This window comes from Marmota marmota, unplaced genomic scaffold (assembly GCF_001458135.2).
Source record: "Marmota marmota marmota unplaced genomic scaffold, marMar, whole genome shotgun sequence".
NCBI lineage: Eukaryota > Metazoa > Chordata > Mammalia > Rodentia > Sciuridae > Marmota > Marmota marmota.
In genome coordinates this window covers 16,903,987-16,921,587 of record NW_026000082.1, presented here as the reverse complement: position 1 = coordinate 16,921,587, position 17,601 = coordinate 16,903,987, and the positions used below count along the sequence as shown (strand labels likewise).

The following is a 17,601-nucleotide window of genomic DNA, read 5'->3' as shown; positions in this document are numbered from 1 at the left end:
TGCGAGACCCTGGGTTTGATCCTCAGCACCACATAAAAATAAATAAGTGAAACAAAGGTATTGTGTTTAACTACAACTAAAGAAAATAATTTAAAAAAGAATACAAATAATATATACTGATGAGGACGTGAGTTCGAAAGGATCCCTTACACACTGTTGGTAGAAATGTAATTTAGTATTGCCACTGTCAAAATCAGTGAAGAGGTTTCTCATAAACCTAAAAAATAGAACTACCATGTAACTGAGGTATATACCTCCTTGGAATTTATCTAAATTAGTTAAAAATCAGAATATTTTAGAGATACATGCATGCACATATTTATCACAGCACAATTCACAACAGCGAGTCAGGCTCGCTGTCTGTCAATGGATGGATTGATAAAGAAAATGTTATATACACACCATAGAGTTTTTTTCAGCCATAAGGAAGAACAAAATTATGTCATTTGCAGGAAAATGGATAGAACTAGAGGCCATAATTTTCAGCAAAATAAGTCAGACTCAGAAAGTGAAATATGCTTTGTCTTATAAGTAGAAGTAGAGAGATTTTTTAAAAAGGATGCCATGAAAGTAGAAGAAGAAGATCAGAGGGAGTAAGAAGAAAAGGGGAGGGGAGTTACTGGGGAGTAAAACTAATCAAATTATGTACAATGTATCCCCCCATATGTATAATATTATTCATATATATAAACAAAATATATTAGTGGCATATATATACTCCCCATATATATAATACATATATATATACATATATATATATATATATATATATATATATATATATATATGTATGTTAGTGGCATATATATACACACACACACACACATATGAATGACACAATTAAGCCTGCCATTCATTCTATATAGTAAGTATGTACCAGCAAAAAAAGAAAGGAAAAAAAAAGATTCTCTTGGGGAGTTGGGGGAGAAAATTAGATACAATCTGCCACCAATGCATAAATCACCATTATAATTAATTGGAAAATATAACCTAGGCTATTTTTATACTCAAAGCATGCCTATAACATTAAATCTCTATTAATCTACTAAAATGATCATATGCTCTAATTTTTACTTAAAATAGTACATTAATTACTTAGGTTTAAAGATACCCATATCTGATTAATAATCTCACTTCTAGTGAACTGGGCTAGAGAGAAATATCTCTTGGTATACAATATACTCTAAACAAAAATAATTTAAGTAAACCTCAAAATCAAAAGAAACTTTTACACATAATCACTTCACATGCATAAGTTCTGACTTTCATTTCTAATGCTGATCATTAAAAAAGATTAGTAAGGAAATAGACAATATACATTACCGTTCCCTAAGAGAAGCTCTATTTAACACAGGGCTCGGAGAATGCTTCGGCACTGTTGAGGGTGCTGAATGAACTAGTAAGGTCCTCGCTGAATGCTGGGGCTTTCCACACGACCTTGCACCCAAATACTCTTCACACTTTTCTAAAGAGTCATCAAAGTCTCTCCCATGGGGTGTCCTGATAACCTATTTAAAAATATTATACATATTTATTTATACACACATATATTAAACACAATATATGGTAACATTATATATATAGTAACATTACACATAAAACACACACACACATATACATACTACTTTTATAAAATTCATAAAACCAGTATATGTCTCAGCCATATTTAAAGACAAATTTCAGAATATAGTAATCATAATCATCACTGTATGTTTCCTTATTAAATAAATCTTAACTGTTCACTTCACATTTATAAAATTTATAAGACTTCATTGATTCAAAAGGTTTTTGAGTATAGGGAGGTGTATTTAAAATAATACACACACATAAACCCATTGATAGCTATAAGTTCAAACAGAACTTAATACAAATTCTAGTTCTGAGACTCACTCCTTGGTTCATTTGGGGATTAACAAATAAAAAAGTCAGGATGGACAAATGAATAAATTTCTGCCTCATAGGATTTATATTCTAGTAAAATTTATATCTAATAAGGAGACAGACTTAACACACACACAAACACACTGATAGAAATAAAAATAAAGTATGGGGGGGAACTGGGTTTGTGGCTCTGTGGCAGAGTGCTTGCCTAGCACATATGAGGCACTGGGTTCAATGCTCAGCACCACATAAAAATAAATAAAATAAAGGTCCATTGACAACTAAAAAATATTTAAAAAAATAAAGTATGTCAAAGGATGTTACATAATATAAGAAGTAAAATAAGAAAGGGGAAAAGAAGTGCTGATGAGAGGGCTGGGAAAGGCATGCAGGGAATGAGCTGTAATTTTAAATGAGATAGTCCATGGAGGTTCATGGAGAAGAATGCACCTCAGTAAAGACTGGAAGAACTTAGGAAAAGAGAAGATCTAAGTCATGGAGACATCTGTGGAAAGAATGAAGACAGATTTAGATAGGCAGTCACTATGGATAGGTAAATCAAGTCGGGTCGGATCAAGGAGATCAATTTGAGTGAGTCTGAAAAGTTGAAGCCTGCCCTTCTTCCACCCTATCAAGATAACCTGCCCTTGCTCCAACCTGTTGGTAAGGTAACCTGTCCCAGGAATTGCCCCTCCCTACAGGGAGTTCTAAAGTTGTTAATTTATGTGTGTTGGGCTGCTCTATCAGCTCCATGCCTCCCCTCAATCTATCTGCTTCTCACCTTTTGGCCATCCCACTGAACATCTCCTAGGCCTAGTCAAAAATAAATGCAAAGCTCCTGGAGGGTGGGGAAGTGGACATGCTTGATATATTAGCTAGGAAGTCAGTGGAGGCAGACTGAGTAAGAGAAGTGAGGTCAAAAGGTAGGCATGAATAATTTAGGTTTCTGTTCTGAGAAGGAAAAAAATACATTTTTTTTTTAAAGAGAGAGTGAGAGAGGAGAGAGAGAGAGACAGAGAGAGAGAGAGAGAGAGAGAGAGAGAGAGAGAGAGAGAGAATTTTAATATTTATTTTTTAGTTATCGGCGGATACAACATCTTTGTTTTGTATGTGGTGCTGAGGATCGAACCCGGGCCGCACGCATGCCAGGCAAGCGCGCTACCACTTGAGCCACATCCCCAGCCCAAAAAATACATTTTTTTAAATTTTTTCTTTCCTTCTTTTTTAATAGAGCCTCCCTGGCTACTATGTTGAGAGCAGTCTGTGGAAGGAGCCAAGGGCGCATGGCGGGGGCAGGGGGGGGCAGGGGGGACAGGAAAATGAGACAGAAAACAATTATAACAAAATCTGTAAAAGGTTGCTGGTTTGGACCAGAATTACAACAATAGAGATGAAAAGTGATCAGATTCAGAATGCATTTGGAAGACAGAGCCCAACAGTTTTGCTAATAGATTGGATGATAGTAAAGTTTTTTTGGCTTAAATAACTAGAAGTGTTAAGTATGTGTGAATTAGTTACACCCCTTTTTTTTCTTTTATTCGAGCACCAGGGACTGAACTCAACTACTGGGCTACATCCACAGCCCTATTTTGTATTTTATTTAGAGACAGGGTCTCACTGAGTTGCTTAGCACCTTGCTATTGCTGAGGCTGGCTTTGAACTTAAGATCCTCCTGCCTCAGCCTCCAAAGCTGCTGGGATTACAGACATGCACCACCACACCCCAGCAGTTATACCCTTTGAACAGGAAGAGTAAAATATCAGGAAACTAGTTTGGGATATATTAAGCTTTATATACGTATTAATCTATTAATTAATTACACAATATATTAGAGGAAAATTCAGGGGAAAAGTCTAGGATCAAGAAATAAATTAAGTACTAGAGTCTAAATGGTATTTTAAAAATATGGCACTATCACCAAATAAGTGAATATAAATAAGGAGGAGAAAACATTTAAAGAATGAGCCCTGGGAATAGAAGCTGGGGTGAAGGGGAAGAAATGGGAGAATGGGAAGCTTTGGAAGCCAATAAAGAAAATATTTTAAGGAAGGAGAAAAAATAATTGGGCCAAATAATGCTGCCATGGTTTCAATATGGTTTGTCCCTTCCAAAATTCATGTTGAAATTTGATTCCCAATATTAACAGTGGTGCAAGGTAAGGGCTTTGAAAAGGTGATTAGATCCTTAAAAGAGGTTAATGTCTTTCAAATGGAGAGAATTTTCACCTTTTAGGACTGAGTTAGTTACTGTAAAAGCAGGTAGTTATAAAACAATGTCATCGCTTATGCTTGTCCTACATTTCCATCAAGTGATGCGTCAGTCCAAGGCTCTTCCCAATTGTAGCCACCTGGTTGTAAACGTGTAGCCTCCAGAACTATAGGCCAAAATAAACCTCTATTCATCGTAAGTCACCCAGGTAGCATGTTTTACAGCAACAGAAAATGAACTAAGGTAACTGCTGATAGTTTAAGTAAGAAAAGCATGAAAATGGGCCTTTGGAGGTTAGTAGTTTTAACAGAGTGGCAATGATGCAGTAATGAAAGTGAAAGATCCGATGTTGAATTCAAGAGAGAATGAGGGAGAGGAACTGGATTCATTCAACAAAACAATTCCAGCCACTGTTCTAAATGTTGGGACTATAAGAGTAAATAAAATAAAATCTCTACCTTTAACACCAGATTGTCTATCAGTGTTATTTATAAAATATTTGGTCTTTAAGAATGCTCCCTAATCCTTCTCAGACTCATTACTCTCATAGGTAAAGTAAATAATAGCTACATTATAGATCTTCCATAAACTATTTAAAGAATAGTGCAGAATGTCTAGGTGTATAAAATACACAACAAATTTAAGCTATTTATAATCAAAACATCAGTGCATGACAGCTTTTTGCTTCACCACCACCATAATTTTCATCACTTTTCATAATTATAACATATGGTGAGTTAGTGGTAGCTGAGAGAATCATGTTTTCATTCCAGAACCAACAGAAAAAAGTTCAAATGACTCACAGTCCCAAATAAATGACCAATAAGAAATACACAAATTATACTGAAAAAAAAAGGAAACAAGAAAAATTTCTCCATTGTTCATTGTTCAAAGAGACAAAGAAAAAAATACAGTGAATATCAAAAAACATTGTCAAGGAGGTTCATGGTCAATACTACAAGTGAAAATATTAAGAGATTTACAGAAAAGGGGAAAAGGGTGCTATCTATCATGCTGACTCTATAATTATAATAAAATATGATCCACTTGATCTACAGAAGGAGATTATCTTCTTTTCATTAGTTCCAGTGCCAATTTAGTCATGTTGGCTAGCAGACCTCTTCATTTTCTGTCATTAAGTTTTCTTCCCAAACTATTCAGCAATGTTTTTAAAACAGTCTCTTTAATTTCTAACAAATCTCTTGAACATGTTAGCTAATACTCAGAGCTACAGAGATACAGAACTTTGAACTTGCAATCCAGATGAAACAGGGTGTAAATAAAAAAGATAATTGATAATATGTCCAAATGTCCAAAATGTCCCAATGGTGTATCTACAAAAAGAATTCAAAGTGGTATGAAGGATAGAGGTCTCATGGAAGAGATAAATTAGAATCAAATTTACAAATAGAGGAAAGGAAGAAAGGGCATTCTGCATAGGGAAAAATGAACCAGGTAAGATGAACAAGACTAGGATCACTTCCCCTCTCTCCATAGGAAAGTAACAGAGAATATCATGGAGGTAGAATAGTGCTATGGGCAGAGTTCACAATAGCAAGACTGTGGAACCAACCTAGATGCCCTTCAATAGACGAATGGATAAAAAAAATGTGGCATTTATACACAATGGAGTATTACTCTGCATTAAAAAATGACAAAATCATAGAATTTACAGGGAAATGGATGGCATTAGAGCAGATTATGCTAAGTGAAGCTAGCCAATCCCTAAAAAACAAATGCCAAATGTCTTCTTTGATATAAGGAGAGTANAGGGGAGGGGAAAGGTGGGGAGGGGGGAGGGGGGAGGATGGGAAAGGCAGCGGAGCACAACAGACACTAGGATGGCAATTTGTAAATCAATGGATGTGTAACTGATGTGATTCTGCAATCTGTGTATGGGGTGAAGGTGGGAGTTCATAACCCACTTGAATCAAAGTGTGGAATATGATATGTCAAGAAATTTGTAATGTTTTGAACAACCCACAATAAAAAATTAAAAAAAAAAAAAAAAAAAAAAGAATAGTGCTATGGGTTAGACATTAGGTGTCCCCAATGTGTAAGCCAATGCAAGAATGTTCAGAGGTAAAAGAGCTATAACCTAATAGTGCATTAATCCACTGACATGTATTAACTAGGTGATAACTGTAGAGAAGTAGGATGTGGCTGAGCAAAGAGGCCACTGAGGGAGTGCCTTTGGGGTTTATATTTTGCCCATCATAAACTAAGCTCTCTCTCCCTGCTTCCTGGTTATCATATCCTTAGCTGCTTTTCCTCTGCTCTGCCCTTCCATATGACATTCTGCCTCCCTTTGTGCTGAGAGCTACGTAGTCAGCCAGTCATGAACTGAACCTCTGAAATAATGAGCCAAAATAAACTTTTACTCCTCTCAGTTCTTATCAGATCTTTTGGTCACAGTGACACAAAAGCTGAGTAAAACAGAGGGCACAATGTAAGAGAACTTTAAATTTAATAATATTCAACACTTATTAAGCATCTTCTATGTGTAAACTATAAACAAGATAGGGGATTACAATCAAAGATAAACAAAACAGAAGATTTCAAATGAGTTACAAACCAGAGTAGGAGAGATGAAAAACAAGTAATGATTAAAATAATGAGAAAGGAAATTAGAACTAAATAAATATACAAATAACTGTGTAATGGGACACAGATACAATGTATTATTTTCCTAGAATATGTTCTTGCTTTGGAAAATATTAAGCCTAAATGTAGAGTTAAACAGTGAAATGAGGGGAGTAGATCTTTATATTTTACATAAATTTATATTTTACATAAATTGTGCTTTTTGTTGTTGTTGTTGTTGTTGATATCAGGAATTAGACCCAAGAGTGTTTTACCACTGAGTCATATCCTCAACCCTTTAAAAAAAAATTTTTTTTTTCCAGGCAGAGGCTTGCTAAGTTGCTTAGAAACTTGCTAAGTTGCTGAGGCTGTTCTCAAACTTGCAATCCTCATGTATCAGCTTCCCAAGTTACTAGAATTACAGATGTATGCAACCTTGCCCAGCTGAGCGGTAGATCTTTGAAAAGAATCTACTTCAAAATTTCGACTTTAAGCTTTAGCTTTGAGTTTCTGTTAGGTTATTATTTCTTTTCAAATTACCAAATTGGACTTTTTTTTCTCTTTGGTAACTTCTTAAAATCATTGGCTTAAGAGTTCAAAAAACTAGGTTTAAAACTCTGCCAGTTATGAGATCTTGAGCATCAATTACCCTATCTAAACTTTAGTTTCCTTATCTATAAACTAGAATTATAATGCTATAGGTGTGTCATAAAAATGAGATACAACTAGTGAAAACATAAAAGGGGGCTTTGCCTCAAAAGAATAATATTTATTTCTTTTGTTTATAGCATTTATATTTTACATAAAGAGGCCTTTTTTGCACTTATGCAAACGTCTTTAAATATCTTTCCTATATCTTACAAATGCAATAGTTTCAATATTTTTAGTGCTAAAATGTATCAAGAATACAAAGTTAAATATTTTAAACCAGATTTTTAAAAAATATTTCATATACTAAATTCATTGTAATTAATGACATACTTTTCAAATCTGTTATACCATTTGGTTATACCATACTTAAAATTCCTGAAAAGTTACTTACACAGTAAGTTAATAAATGAAATAATATTATAGCCATAATTTTTTTTTATATTTAGGAACATATCAAGGTAAAATTAATGGAAGCAACACTTAACTACTAAGTAAAATGGGAACCAGGAAATTCACTTAGCCAACAAATCATTGTTAAAACCTTCTTAATGCCTGGTATAACATGATCTAATATTTCTCCTTTGTCAAGGGCAGAAAAATTAAAAAATAAATTAAAAAATTCAAATGAACTATCCAAAAAGTAGTTAAGAATAGAGTTCATAGGAAAGAAGAATAGTACATGTGCAACTTAAAGTATCGAAAGAAGGTAGTATGATTCTGAAAGGGAGAGAAGTAGATATGGGAAATTAAGATCCATTTCTGATTTTTCTGAGGACATTCCTTAGTGAATCTTATATCAACTGAATGATCAATACTTTCTTATCTGACTTAAAAAATACACATGCTCACTTACTGTTTTGGCTGAAGGTAGACAGTTTCTTAACACTAAAGTAAAATTTAGAATAAATTCTAAAGTAATGCAATAAAAATGATAAGAATGATTTTCAATGTATTAGTTCTTAGTGGGGGTAGGCCCTCCCTTCTGAAGCTGCTGTTCCATGTACAACTATATGTAAATCACTATTTTAATCCTCACAACAACACAAAAGATAGGTACTCTTTACACAAAAGGAAAAGGAAGCAAAAATCTAACAGCTATTAAACAGTAGGGGTGGGGCGGGTCTCAGGGCTGTGACACATGAGGGATCTTTGAAAGAAATAAATGCAAAATTCTCTTAGACCAAGCCTCATAGGATTTATGTCAAGAAATGCCCACAGAAGATGGGTTCACATCCAATATACCAACAGTTCAATACATAGAAGTAAGATACAAACTGACAAACCGTTCCTAAGAAATAAAGAAAACATCTTGACTAATCCTCTTAGCATACAACTGTTATAGTCTGGATCTTAAATGTCTCCCAAGGGCTCAGGTACTAAAGATTTGTTTGCAGTGGGGTGCTATTGGGAGCTGGTAGTACTTGAAGAGTTAGGGCCTAGTGGGAGATATGTATGTCACTAGAAATGTGCCCTCAAAAGAAATTGTTGGAACCTGGCCTCCTTCTCTTCCTCCCTTTTGCTCCTTGACACATGATGTAAGAAGGTTTGCTCTACAACATGCTTCCACCGCGATGTACACACTCCTTGCCACAGGCCCTAAACAACAGGGCCAATCATAGACTCAAATCTCCAAACCTGGGAGCCAAAATAAACCTTTCTCTTTATAAGTTGATTATCTCGGGGCTTTTGTTATAGTAATGAAAAGCTAACACAAAAATGTCAAATACTTTATGATATTTACAATTCCAAGTATATATGGATTTTATTAATATCTCCCTGCCTTACACACACACACACACACACACACACACACACACACACCAGTACAATGAAGTATCCATAAGGGCAGAGATGATTGCTAGTTTTGCTAAATTTTTATTTCCAGAATAACAATTTTAATCATAAAAACTTTTTTTTTTTTTTTGAGGACTGGGGAAGGACAGGGCATCCTAGGTATGATACAAATTCCTAGTTGTCTACCATAATTCATCTTTCCCTCCCCCAGAGTAGAATGGCTGCTAAGATTTGTGGCTCAGAGCGCTCACCTAGTGTGTGTGAGGCCCTGGGTTCGATCCTCAACACCACATAAAAATGAATAAATAAAATAAAGGTCTTGTGTCCAACTACAAATAAAAAATAAATATTAAAAAAAAAGAATGTCAATTCTAGGCCCAGGCTTTTAAGAAACAGATATGCCTTCTTCTCATCTTCTATCATATGAAAAATAAGCATGGCCATAGAGTTAAGGCAAAGCCATATAATGTATCACTACATAGAGAAAACAGCCTGCAACTCAAACACATCATAAATTTGTTATGGGAGTAAAACTAAATTCCTGTTTAAATATTTAGCATATGAAGTTTGGAAGTTCATTTGGACTACAAATAACTTTCTCCTGAGCAATTCAGAAACTGTTATCTTAAGGTACTGGCCTAAACAGAGATCTAAATAGGCATTGGTATATTTGTCAAGAGCAGGCAGCAAGAGAATACGTTTTGGGATGGAAAATTTAAGATACATGAAAACAATGGCAAAACATTTAATAAAACTGTGGTCTGCAAAAGCTTGGAAAACAAACCATATAATTTTCAAGTTTGCATCTCTAGGGAAATAGCGCGCGAGAAAAAAAAGTAATACTGTGTGTTGGGTTTTATTTGTACTTAGAGGTCTCAAGAAAGTAATGAACTCACATGGAATCTATCTAAGTATCTATCTGTCGATGAATGGAATATATAATGGACTACATTTGGCCTTAAAAATCAAGGAAATCCTGCCATTTGCAACAACATGCATGAACTTGAAAGTCATTATGCTAAGTCAAATAAACCAAGAACAAAAAGATAACTGCTCCATGATTTCACTTTTGTTGTGGAATCTAAAAAAGTCAAGCTCATAGAAGCAGAGAGTAGAATGGTGGTTGCTAAGAGAAAGGATAGGCAGCAGCAGGTAATGGGAAGAGGCTGGACAACGGATACAAAATTTCAGTTAGAATGAATAAAATTTGGTGATCTATTGTAAAACATGGTAACTATTAATTAGATCTTCAATGTTCTCACCACACACACAAAAATAATAGATTAGTTGAATTTAATCATTTAACAACATATATATAGATCAAAACATCAAACTGTACCACAAGACAGATAAAAACTTTTACTTGTCAATTATACCTTAATAAAGCTAGCAACAGAGAAATGAGAAGCTCAGGAAAGAATTAGTATGAGTAGAGAAATGAAAGGCTATAGAAAGATTATAGTTAATGGAGGAACTCAGGGTTAGGAAAAGTGAAAGCCAACTGCTTCTGAACCCCAAAAGGTATAATGGAAAAAGATTTTGAGCAAAAATGTAATAAAGATTTTTGAGTTAAACAAAAGGACTAATCCTAAAACAAAGGTCAGATTAAGGGGGATAACTTCTAGTCACTGACTGCTTCAGATGGCCTCAAGTGCCAGCCCCCAGTGGAATATATAATGCCAGGTATGTGAGAAAACTAAGAGGTTAAAGGGGACCAGAAATCAACCACATAATATTCCATATATCTTTTAAATTTTTACTGAAAGTCAGTATGCTTCTCAATTCCACTAAAATGATTTCCTTTCTCTTTTAAAGAGATATAAGGGAGGGCTGGGGTTGTAGCTCAGTGGTACAGCGCTTGCCTGGCATATGTGAGGCCTTGGCTTCCATCCTTAGCACCACATATAAATAAATAAAAGATCTGTTGACAACTAAAAATATATATACTTTAAAAGAGAGAGAGAGAGATAAAAGGGAGCTGGATGTAGTGGCACATGCCTGTAATCTCAGCAGCTCAGGAGGCTGAGGCAGGAGCACTGCCAGTTCAAAGCCAGCTTCAGCAACTTAGTGAAGCCCTAAGCAACTCATTAAGACCCTATCTCTTAAACAAAATATAAAAAAGGGTTAAGAGATGTAGCTGTACGGTTAAGCTACCCTGGCTTCAATCCCCAGTACCAAAATAAAATAAAATAAGACCCCTTCTTCATTCCTAAAAAATTCTCATTTCCTTCAAATATTTCAGGACTAATGAATAGAAGTGAGTAACTTGTTTATTTGAATGTTTAGCACTGAAAGGAAGGAGAAAGAGGGGATAATAGAGATCAGAAAACATGGATTAAGTAGCATGTTTTTCTTTTTGTTTTGTTTTTTAAGAGAGCTTTCCAAACTCTGTTTTCTACCATTTAGATGGGGTTTAAAATTTTCAATTCAATTTATAAAGTTGTACCTAACCCAGGGATATAATCAATATATAAAAGCAATTTGGATTCCATTATATAAATACAAATTTATAATGTTTATGCCCAAAAGAAATAGAGCCAATAGTTAATAAAATTAGAAAACCAAAGAAGTTATTAACCTTATTAATTAAGTTTAAATGAGATCAGAAGGGTGGGACCTAATCTTATAAGATTAGTGTCTTCATAAGAATACAACAGAGAGCTCAATGTCTCTGTCATCTGATGACACTGAGAAAAGATGGTTGTTTGGATGCTAAGAAGAGGCCCTCATCAGGAATCTGATTAACTATATCACCCTGATCTTGGGAATCCAGTCCTCCAGAACTGTGATAAAATAAATTTCAATTGTTTCTGCCACCCACGCAGTGTAGGTAACAATTTCAAAAGCATGTCCCTAAGTAATTGTAATAACACCTTCATAAAAGTCTAATATGCCCCTAAGAGAATGACGCAGTCCTCACTGAAAACTAATGTATGAAGTAGATACCTACAATACCCAAGAAAATATGGAACACATACAGGAGAAGCCAATGATTCAGGTTGCAGTAAATGGTAGGATAGAAATGAGACTAAAAAACTGTGAGTATTTATGAGAGAAGCTGATTAGTATGCCTCCAGAGTAAAGAGAGTTAAGTTTAAGCTTAAAGAATAGATAAATACTCGGAAACTAGAAATCTTAAAAACAGCAGCAGCAAATACAACAAATATGGAGAAGTAGGAAACATAAAAAGAAGGATACTCAGGTGACATTATCCTTAACATATACCCTGTATTCCAACTAAACTAATAATTTCTCTTTTCCCCCAGGACATTGTACTAATTCAAAATTTCAAGATTTCTTCATATTCCTTTCCTTCTGGAGACACTCCTGTCTTTATTTTACTTTTTCCATGTTCAATGCTGTAGATTTACTTATATGAAAATTTACTTTAATAACCTATCTTTCACACATTCACTGCCCTCTTCAAGTAAAGCCCTAAAAGTAAAGAATCCATAGGAGAAAGTAGAAGGTAAATAAAGATAGATTGAAGGGTAGTTCTTGAAGCACTACACTTGGAAGTGTTCCTATAACCTTATTTCTTTCTTTCTATATTTGGTTTACTTGCTTTCTCCTAATCCACTCACATGATTCACATATATTAGAAATATATACCATAGGTCAATATGCTAGATACTAGCAATTATCAATAAAAAGATCAATAAGGTCCAAGCTATCCTGGCACTTACTTTTAAAAAATATGCTAATAAGGAAATAAATAAATGTTAAACTATAAATTACAGAAGATTATTTGAATGAAATAAACCAAGATCTTCTCTTAAAACAACTAAGAAAGCCTCCCCATGGATCAATGCAGGACACTGAACACCACACATATCAGTGTGCAGTGTGCCTATGGGCATGAGTATACACATTCATATTACACATATCAATGCATTTGTATATATGTGTATTTATCTATATATGAGTGAATAATCCTACATAACAAAGATGGGTCTGGACTAGGTTAATTATGCCAGGTCCACACTCCCCTAAGGACAACCTTAAACAAGGAACAACCCTAGGCAAACACTATGTATGGACAGCCCTTTCTATATTTGCTATATGTATAGTCTATACCAATCAATGGCTCTCAAGTGAAAATCTTTAGAAAAAGGGGAAAGAGTACTCCTTAAGAATCACATAGAAGCTTGTTAAAAATGGGAAATTCCAGTCTCCATGCTCAGCAATCTCAATTTAGTAGGCCTTGAATAAATTATTATGAAGTTCCACCTGGATGATTCTGACACTGGTAGATTTTGGCCCCTTGTCAGGCAGGGCCTTGGCTCATGAACTGTTCAATATTTATTTTGTCACAGCCAAAGCATGGCAAAGTAATATGCTATTCAGTATCAGTAAGCACAAAATAGTTTTCAGGTAAAATAAATACAGCTATTAAAATTAAATCTGTAATTTTTGTTTTGTTTTCTCCAAGTATAATAACACTTATTATTAAAAAGCTTTTACTTAGGGACAGAAAAGGAACTGTAACAAGGTACTTCTCAAAATGTAGGACATGGTCTTAAGTTTTATGGCAGATGATTTAAAATGGTACCCAAAATGGTTTTAGATGGAACATAAGGATTATTCTAAATGGTACATGGATATACCTTAAATAACACTGACTCACAGGAAAAACTGCATTATCTTTTTAATTTTCTTTCAATCAGAAATCCTCAGCTATTGATATGTCTTTTACACCTCTTTATCATTGCTTGTCTCCTTTTAAGAAATAGAGAGCATGCCTTTGAATATTTGGTAAACACTAATATCTAGCCAGAATTTTGTAATGTTTTTCTGTTCTACTGCATTTTTAAGGCTATAATCCATTGCTGATAAAGCATTAGACACTGATTTTTCATTTGTAATAGTGTGGTAAATAAAAAGAAAGTAAATTTAAACCAAATAGAGTAAACTGAATACAGATGTTACAAAAACTATAGGGGTATTTGTTACTGACTGAGGTTGAAATTTCTTCTGTATGAAGTATTACTAAAAGTAACAACCAATTTCTCTTTCTCTGTCATGCATAATAGTTAATTCAAATGAATAATCAAAAAGCACAAAATATTGGTAGGAAGACATTCAGTGAATGGCCTATTGCACCACTTGACAGAGCTGCCAAAATAATGACTTTCCATTATACGGCAATGATTGAGTTTGCATTTTACTAAATGGATATGATAATCCATGTCTGGCTGTATAGATCAAAAATATGCTGGTGTCTGAAAGACAGGACAACTGCTATTCTGTAATTTATTCTACACACCTTATAATCCTTGGATCTGCAGCAGCCAAGATGGGAATGCTCTGAAAAAGGGATGTACAAAAGAATTAAAATTCGACAACAACAAAAAGAAAATTTGGTTTCATCTTTGATTTTTGCTATTATCATTGTTTGTAAAATTATAATACATAGAAAAGATTTAGAAACACTTGAAAACACTTCAACAAAAATTCTTTCAACAAAGTTATATAAACAAAGATGATGAGGAAACAAATAAAAGAATTTGTACCAAGTGATTTCACAAATGCTATTTCTTAAATATGTGAATACAAACAGGAATAATTTTTAACCTGATAAGCCAATTTATCTAAACAAAATGAATAATATTTATTTGATAAACCAGTTTCTGATTAAATACCATTTTTACTTATAGATTTGACAGATATTATTGAACTACATGAGTTCCTACTCTTGGAATCCATGCCAGAAATCAGTAGGCGAATCCCACTCCTTGGTATATACCCAAGACTTAAAATCAGCATACTGCAGTTAAACAGCCACATCATTATTTATAGCAGCTCAAATCACAATAGCTAAGCTATGGAATCAACCTAGGTGCCCTTCAACAGATGAATACAGAAAATGTGTGCCTACTTCAAACTTTTAAGAGATCTGTCCCCATAATCCTTTTGCAGCACGCATCCACCATTATTTATCCAGTGCCCATGAAATATTTTAAGGTTGGCCTCTGCTCTCATGTGAATCTCCATCAATCAAAGGGCAATGAGTTTATCATAAGTCAATTTCTATGAACACAAGCAATGCTAGGATATCCAGCTTTATAAAATAAAGCCAGGGTTTAATTTCTCTCAGGGGATACAAACTTCTAAAAAGGAAAGACATATAACAAAGTGTTTCCTGTCTCTTGCTCACTTGTGCTTCATTACCCAAAACTGCTTATTCCACACTCTAATCTAGTCATCTCTGAGTATGCAATGGGGATTGATTCCAGGACCCCCTGCTGATAACAAAATTTGTGAATGGTCAAATGTCTTATAAAAAAGGCAGAGTATTTACATATAACCTATGCCTATCCTCCTAAATACATCTTCTCAAGATGACTTACACTATCTAAAACTATGCAAATGCTATACAAATAGTTCTTACATTAGAGAATAATGACAAAGAAAATCAGAACAGATTCTGTTATGCACACAATTTTTTTCTGCCAAATATTTTGGATCTATGGTTTATTGAACCCAGGGATGCAGAATCCATGGATACAGAGAGCTGACTGTATTTTTATCATTCTCATTCCTGTGGCTATCAAAATCTCAGTAACAAAAAATGTCACTTTCCCTATTTTTTCTTATCTGAAGTGAAGCACAAAGTAGGTTTCCTGCTAACCACTAACTGGAAGAGTAATACTCACCAAAGAATATGCAGAAATGGCTTATAAATTTTTTAAAAACTCAGTTCTATTAGTCATTAGGAAAACACAAATTAAAATCATGAGATAGGACTACTCACTCATTAGAATGGTTTAAAAAATGACAACACAAATTTTTTCAAGGATACCGTAAAATGAAATTTCATACATTGCTAGTGGGAATGTAAAATATGTGGCCATTCTGAAAAACAGTTGGCAATTTCTTAAAAAGTTAAACATAAACTTACCATATGAATCAGTAATTTCATTCTTGGTTTTATTCAAAAGAATGGACATATATCTACACAAAGACTTTGAAGAAAATGTTCAGAGTAGCTTTATTAGTAACAGCCAAAGGTAGAAATAATCCAGGAGCACAAGGAGGGAATGCAAATGAGATTAAGGAAGTTCTTGGGATGATAGAAATATTCTAAAAATGGATTGTTGTGGTGGTTTCCAACTGTGAAAATTTATTAAAAGTCATTTAATTGCACACTTAAAACAGGTGAATTTTATGGTATTCAAATTATACCTAAATGAAGCTATTAAAAATGTTGAATAAAAAAATAAAGAAATTAAACCAAAGAAGGATTCCTTAATAAATGATACTGTTTAGCTGCTTGTGCTTTATAAGAAACCCAAACAGGAACACTTTTAAATGAAAGCTGTGACAAATGAGATATTTTTTTAATAAGTATCTACATTATGACTACATGCTCTTTGATTCTAAAACATTAACATATTACCATTTATTGCTTTCTAATCAAGATGTAACAGATTAACATTTGGAATGCTATTTCTAATTTATTTTATTTTACAATAGTAACCATCAAACAAAGGGATTAGTTCCAGTTTGCAAAGGATTACAATCATATTTAGAAATAAAACTCATTAAAGAATCTTGAAGAGACTAAAAGAACTCCTCAAGGAGTTATTGTCTCAAATTCCTAAGCAAAAAAAAAAAAAAAAAAGTGGGCAGGATGATGGCCCTTGGTCTTCAAATACAAAAATGAAAAGATAAAACTTCCAAACCAAACCAAACATTCTTGCATTACAAAAGATACTCTGTTTCTTCAAAAGGACTATAAAAATTACAATTAGAATATGCACCATAACAATCCAAATAGAAAAAAAATGTATTTAAAAAGTAGGGAAAGTAGGAGAAGACTGTTGTAAAAAGAAGGAGCTTAGGCTAGAAGACCTAGTCTAGAGAGCATGCTCATTTTGTAACACTCCAACAAGTCACTTAACCTCTCTAAGCCCTTGTCATTTTTCTGGTTATATTTTTAATTAAATACATCTTCACATGATTTTTATGAGGACTCAAGGGATCTATGTCCAGGAAAATAATATCCTATGAAAACTTAAGAATTACTGAACAAGACAATTTGGCAAGAAAATGTTCAGAATTTTTTTTTTTTTTTTTAATACCAGGGATTGAACCCAGGAGCACTCAAACACTGAGCCAGATGCCAGCCCTAGCCCTTTTTTTTTGTTTTTATTTTGAGACAGGGTCTTGTTAAGTAGCTTAGGGCTTCATTAAGTTACTGAGGCTGGCTTTGAACTTGCAATCCTCCTGCCTCGGCCTCCCAAACTACGGGATTATAGGCATGCACTATAGCACCTGGTAAAAAGATTTTCTTTTAAAGTAAAATCATAAGTGAAAATTCACTATGTTTACAAGATCTGACCTTAAGAAATCCCCACCATGTACATAGTTGATATGTAAATAGGTTGAGAAACATGTAAATAGTTGAGAAAAACCCAAGACAGAAATAGCTCAGCTACCATACCCAGGACCAAAAAAAGAAGAAAAAAAAGGGGGGGGGGG

At 34.0% G+C, this 17,601-nt stretch overlaps 1 protein-coding gene across 1 annotated transcript in view; it reads right to left on the bottom strand.

Moving 5' to 3' along the window:
- Positions 1-17,601, bottom strand: part of Spata6 (spermatogenesis associated 6) — a 126,387-nt gene that overhangs the window by 49,231 nt on the left and 59,555 nt on the right. Inside the window, exons 7-8 of the mRNA XM_048816309.1 lie at positions 14,384-14,424; positions 1,324-1,508 (exon numbers count right to left, since the gene is read on the bottom strand). Coding sequence (XP_048672266.1) covers positions 1,324-1,508; positions 14,384-14,424 — 226 coding nt within the window. The remainder of the gene's footprint in view (positions 1-1,323; positions 1,509-14,383; positions 14,425-17,601) is intronic.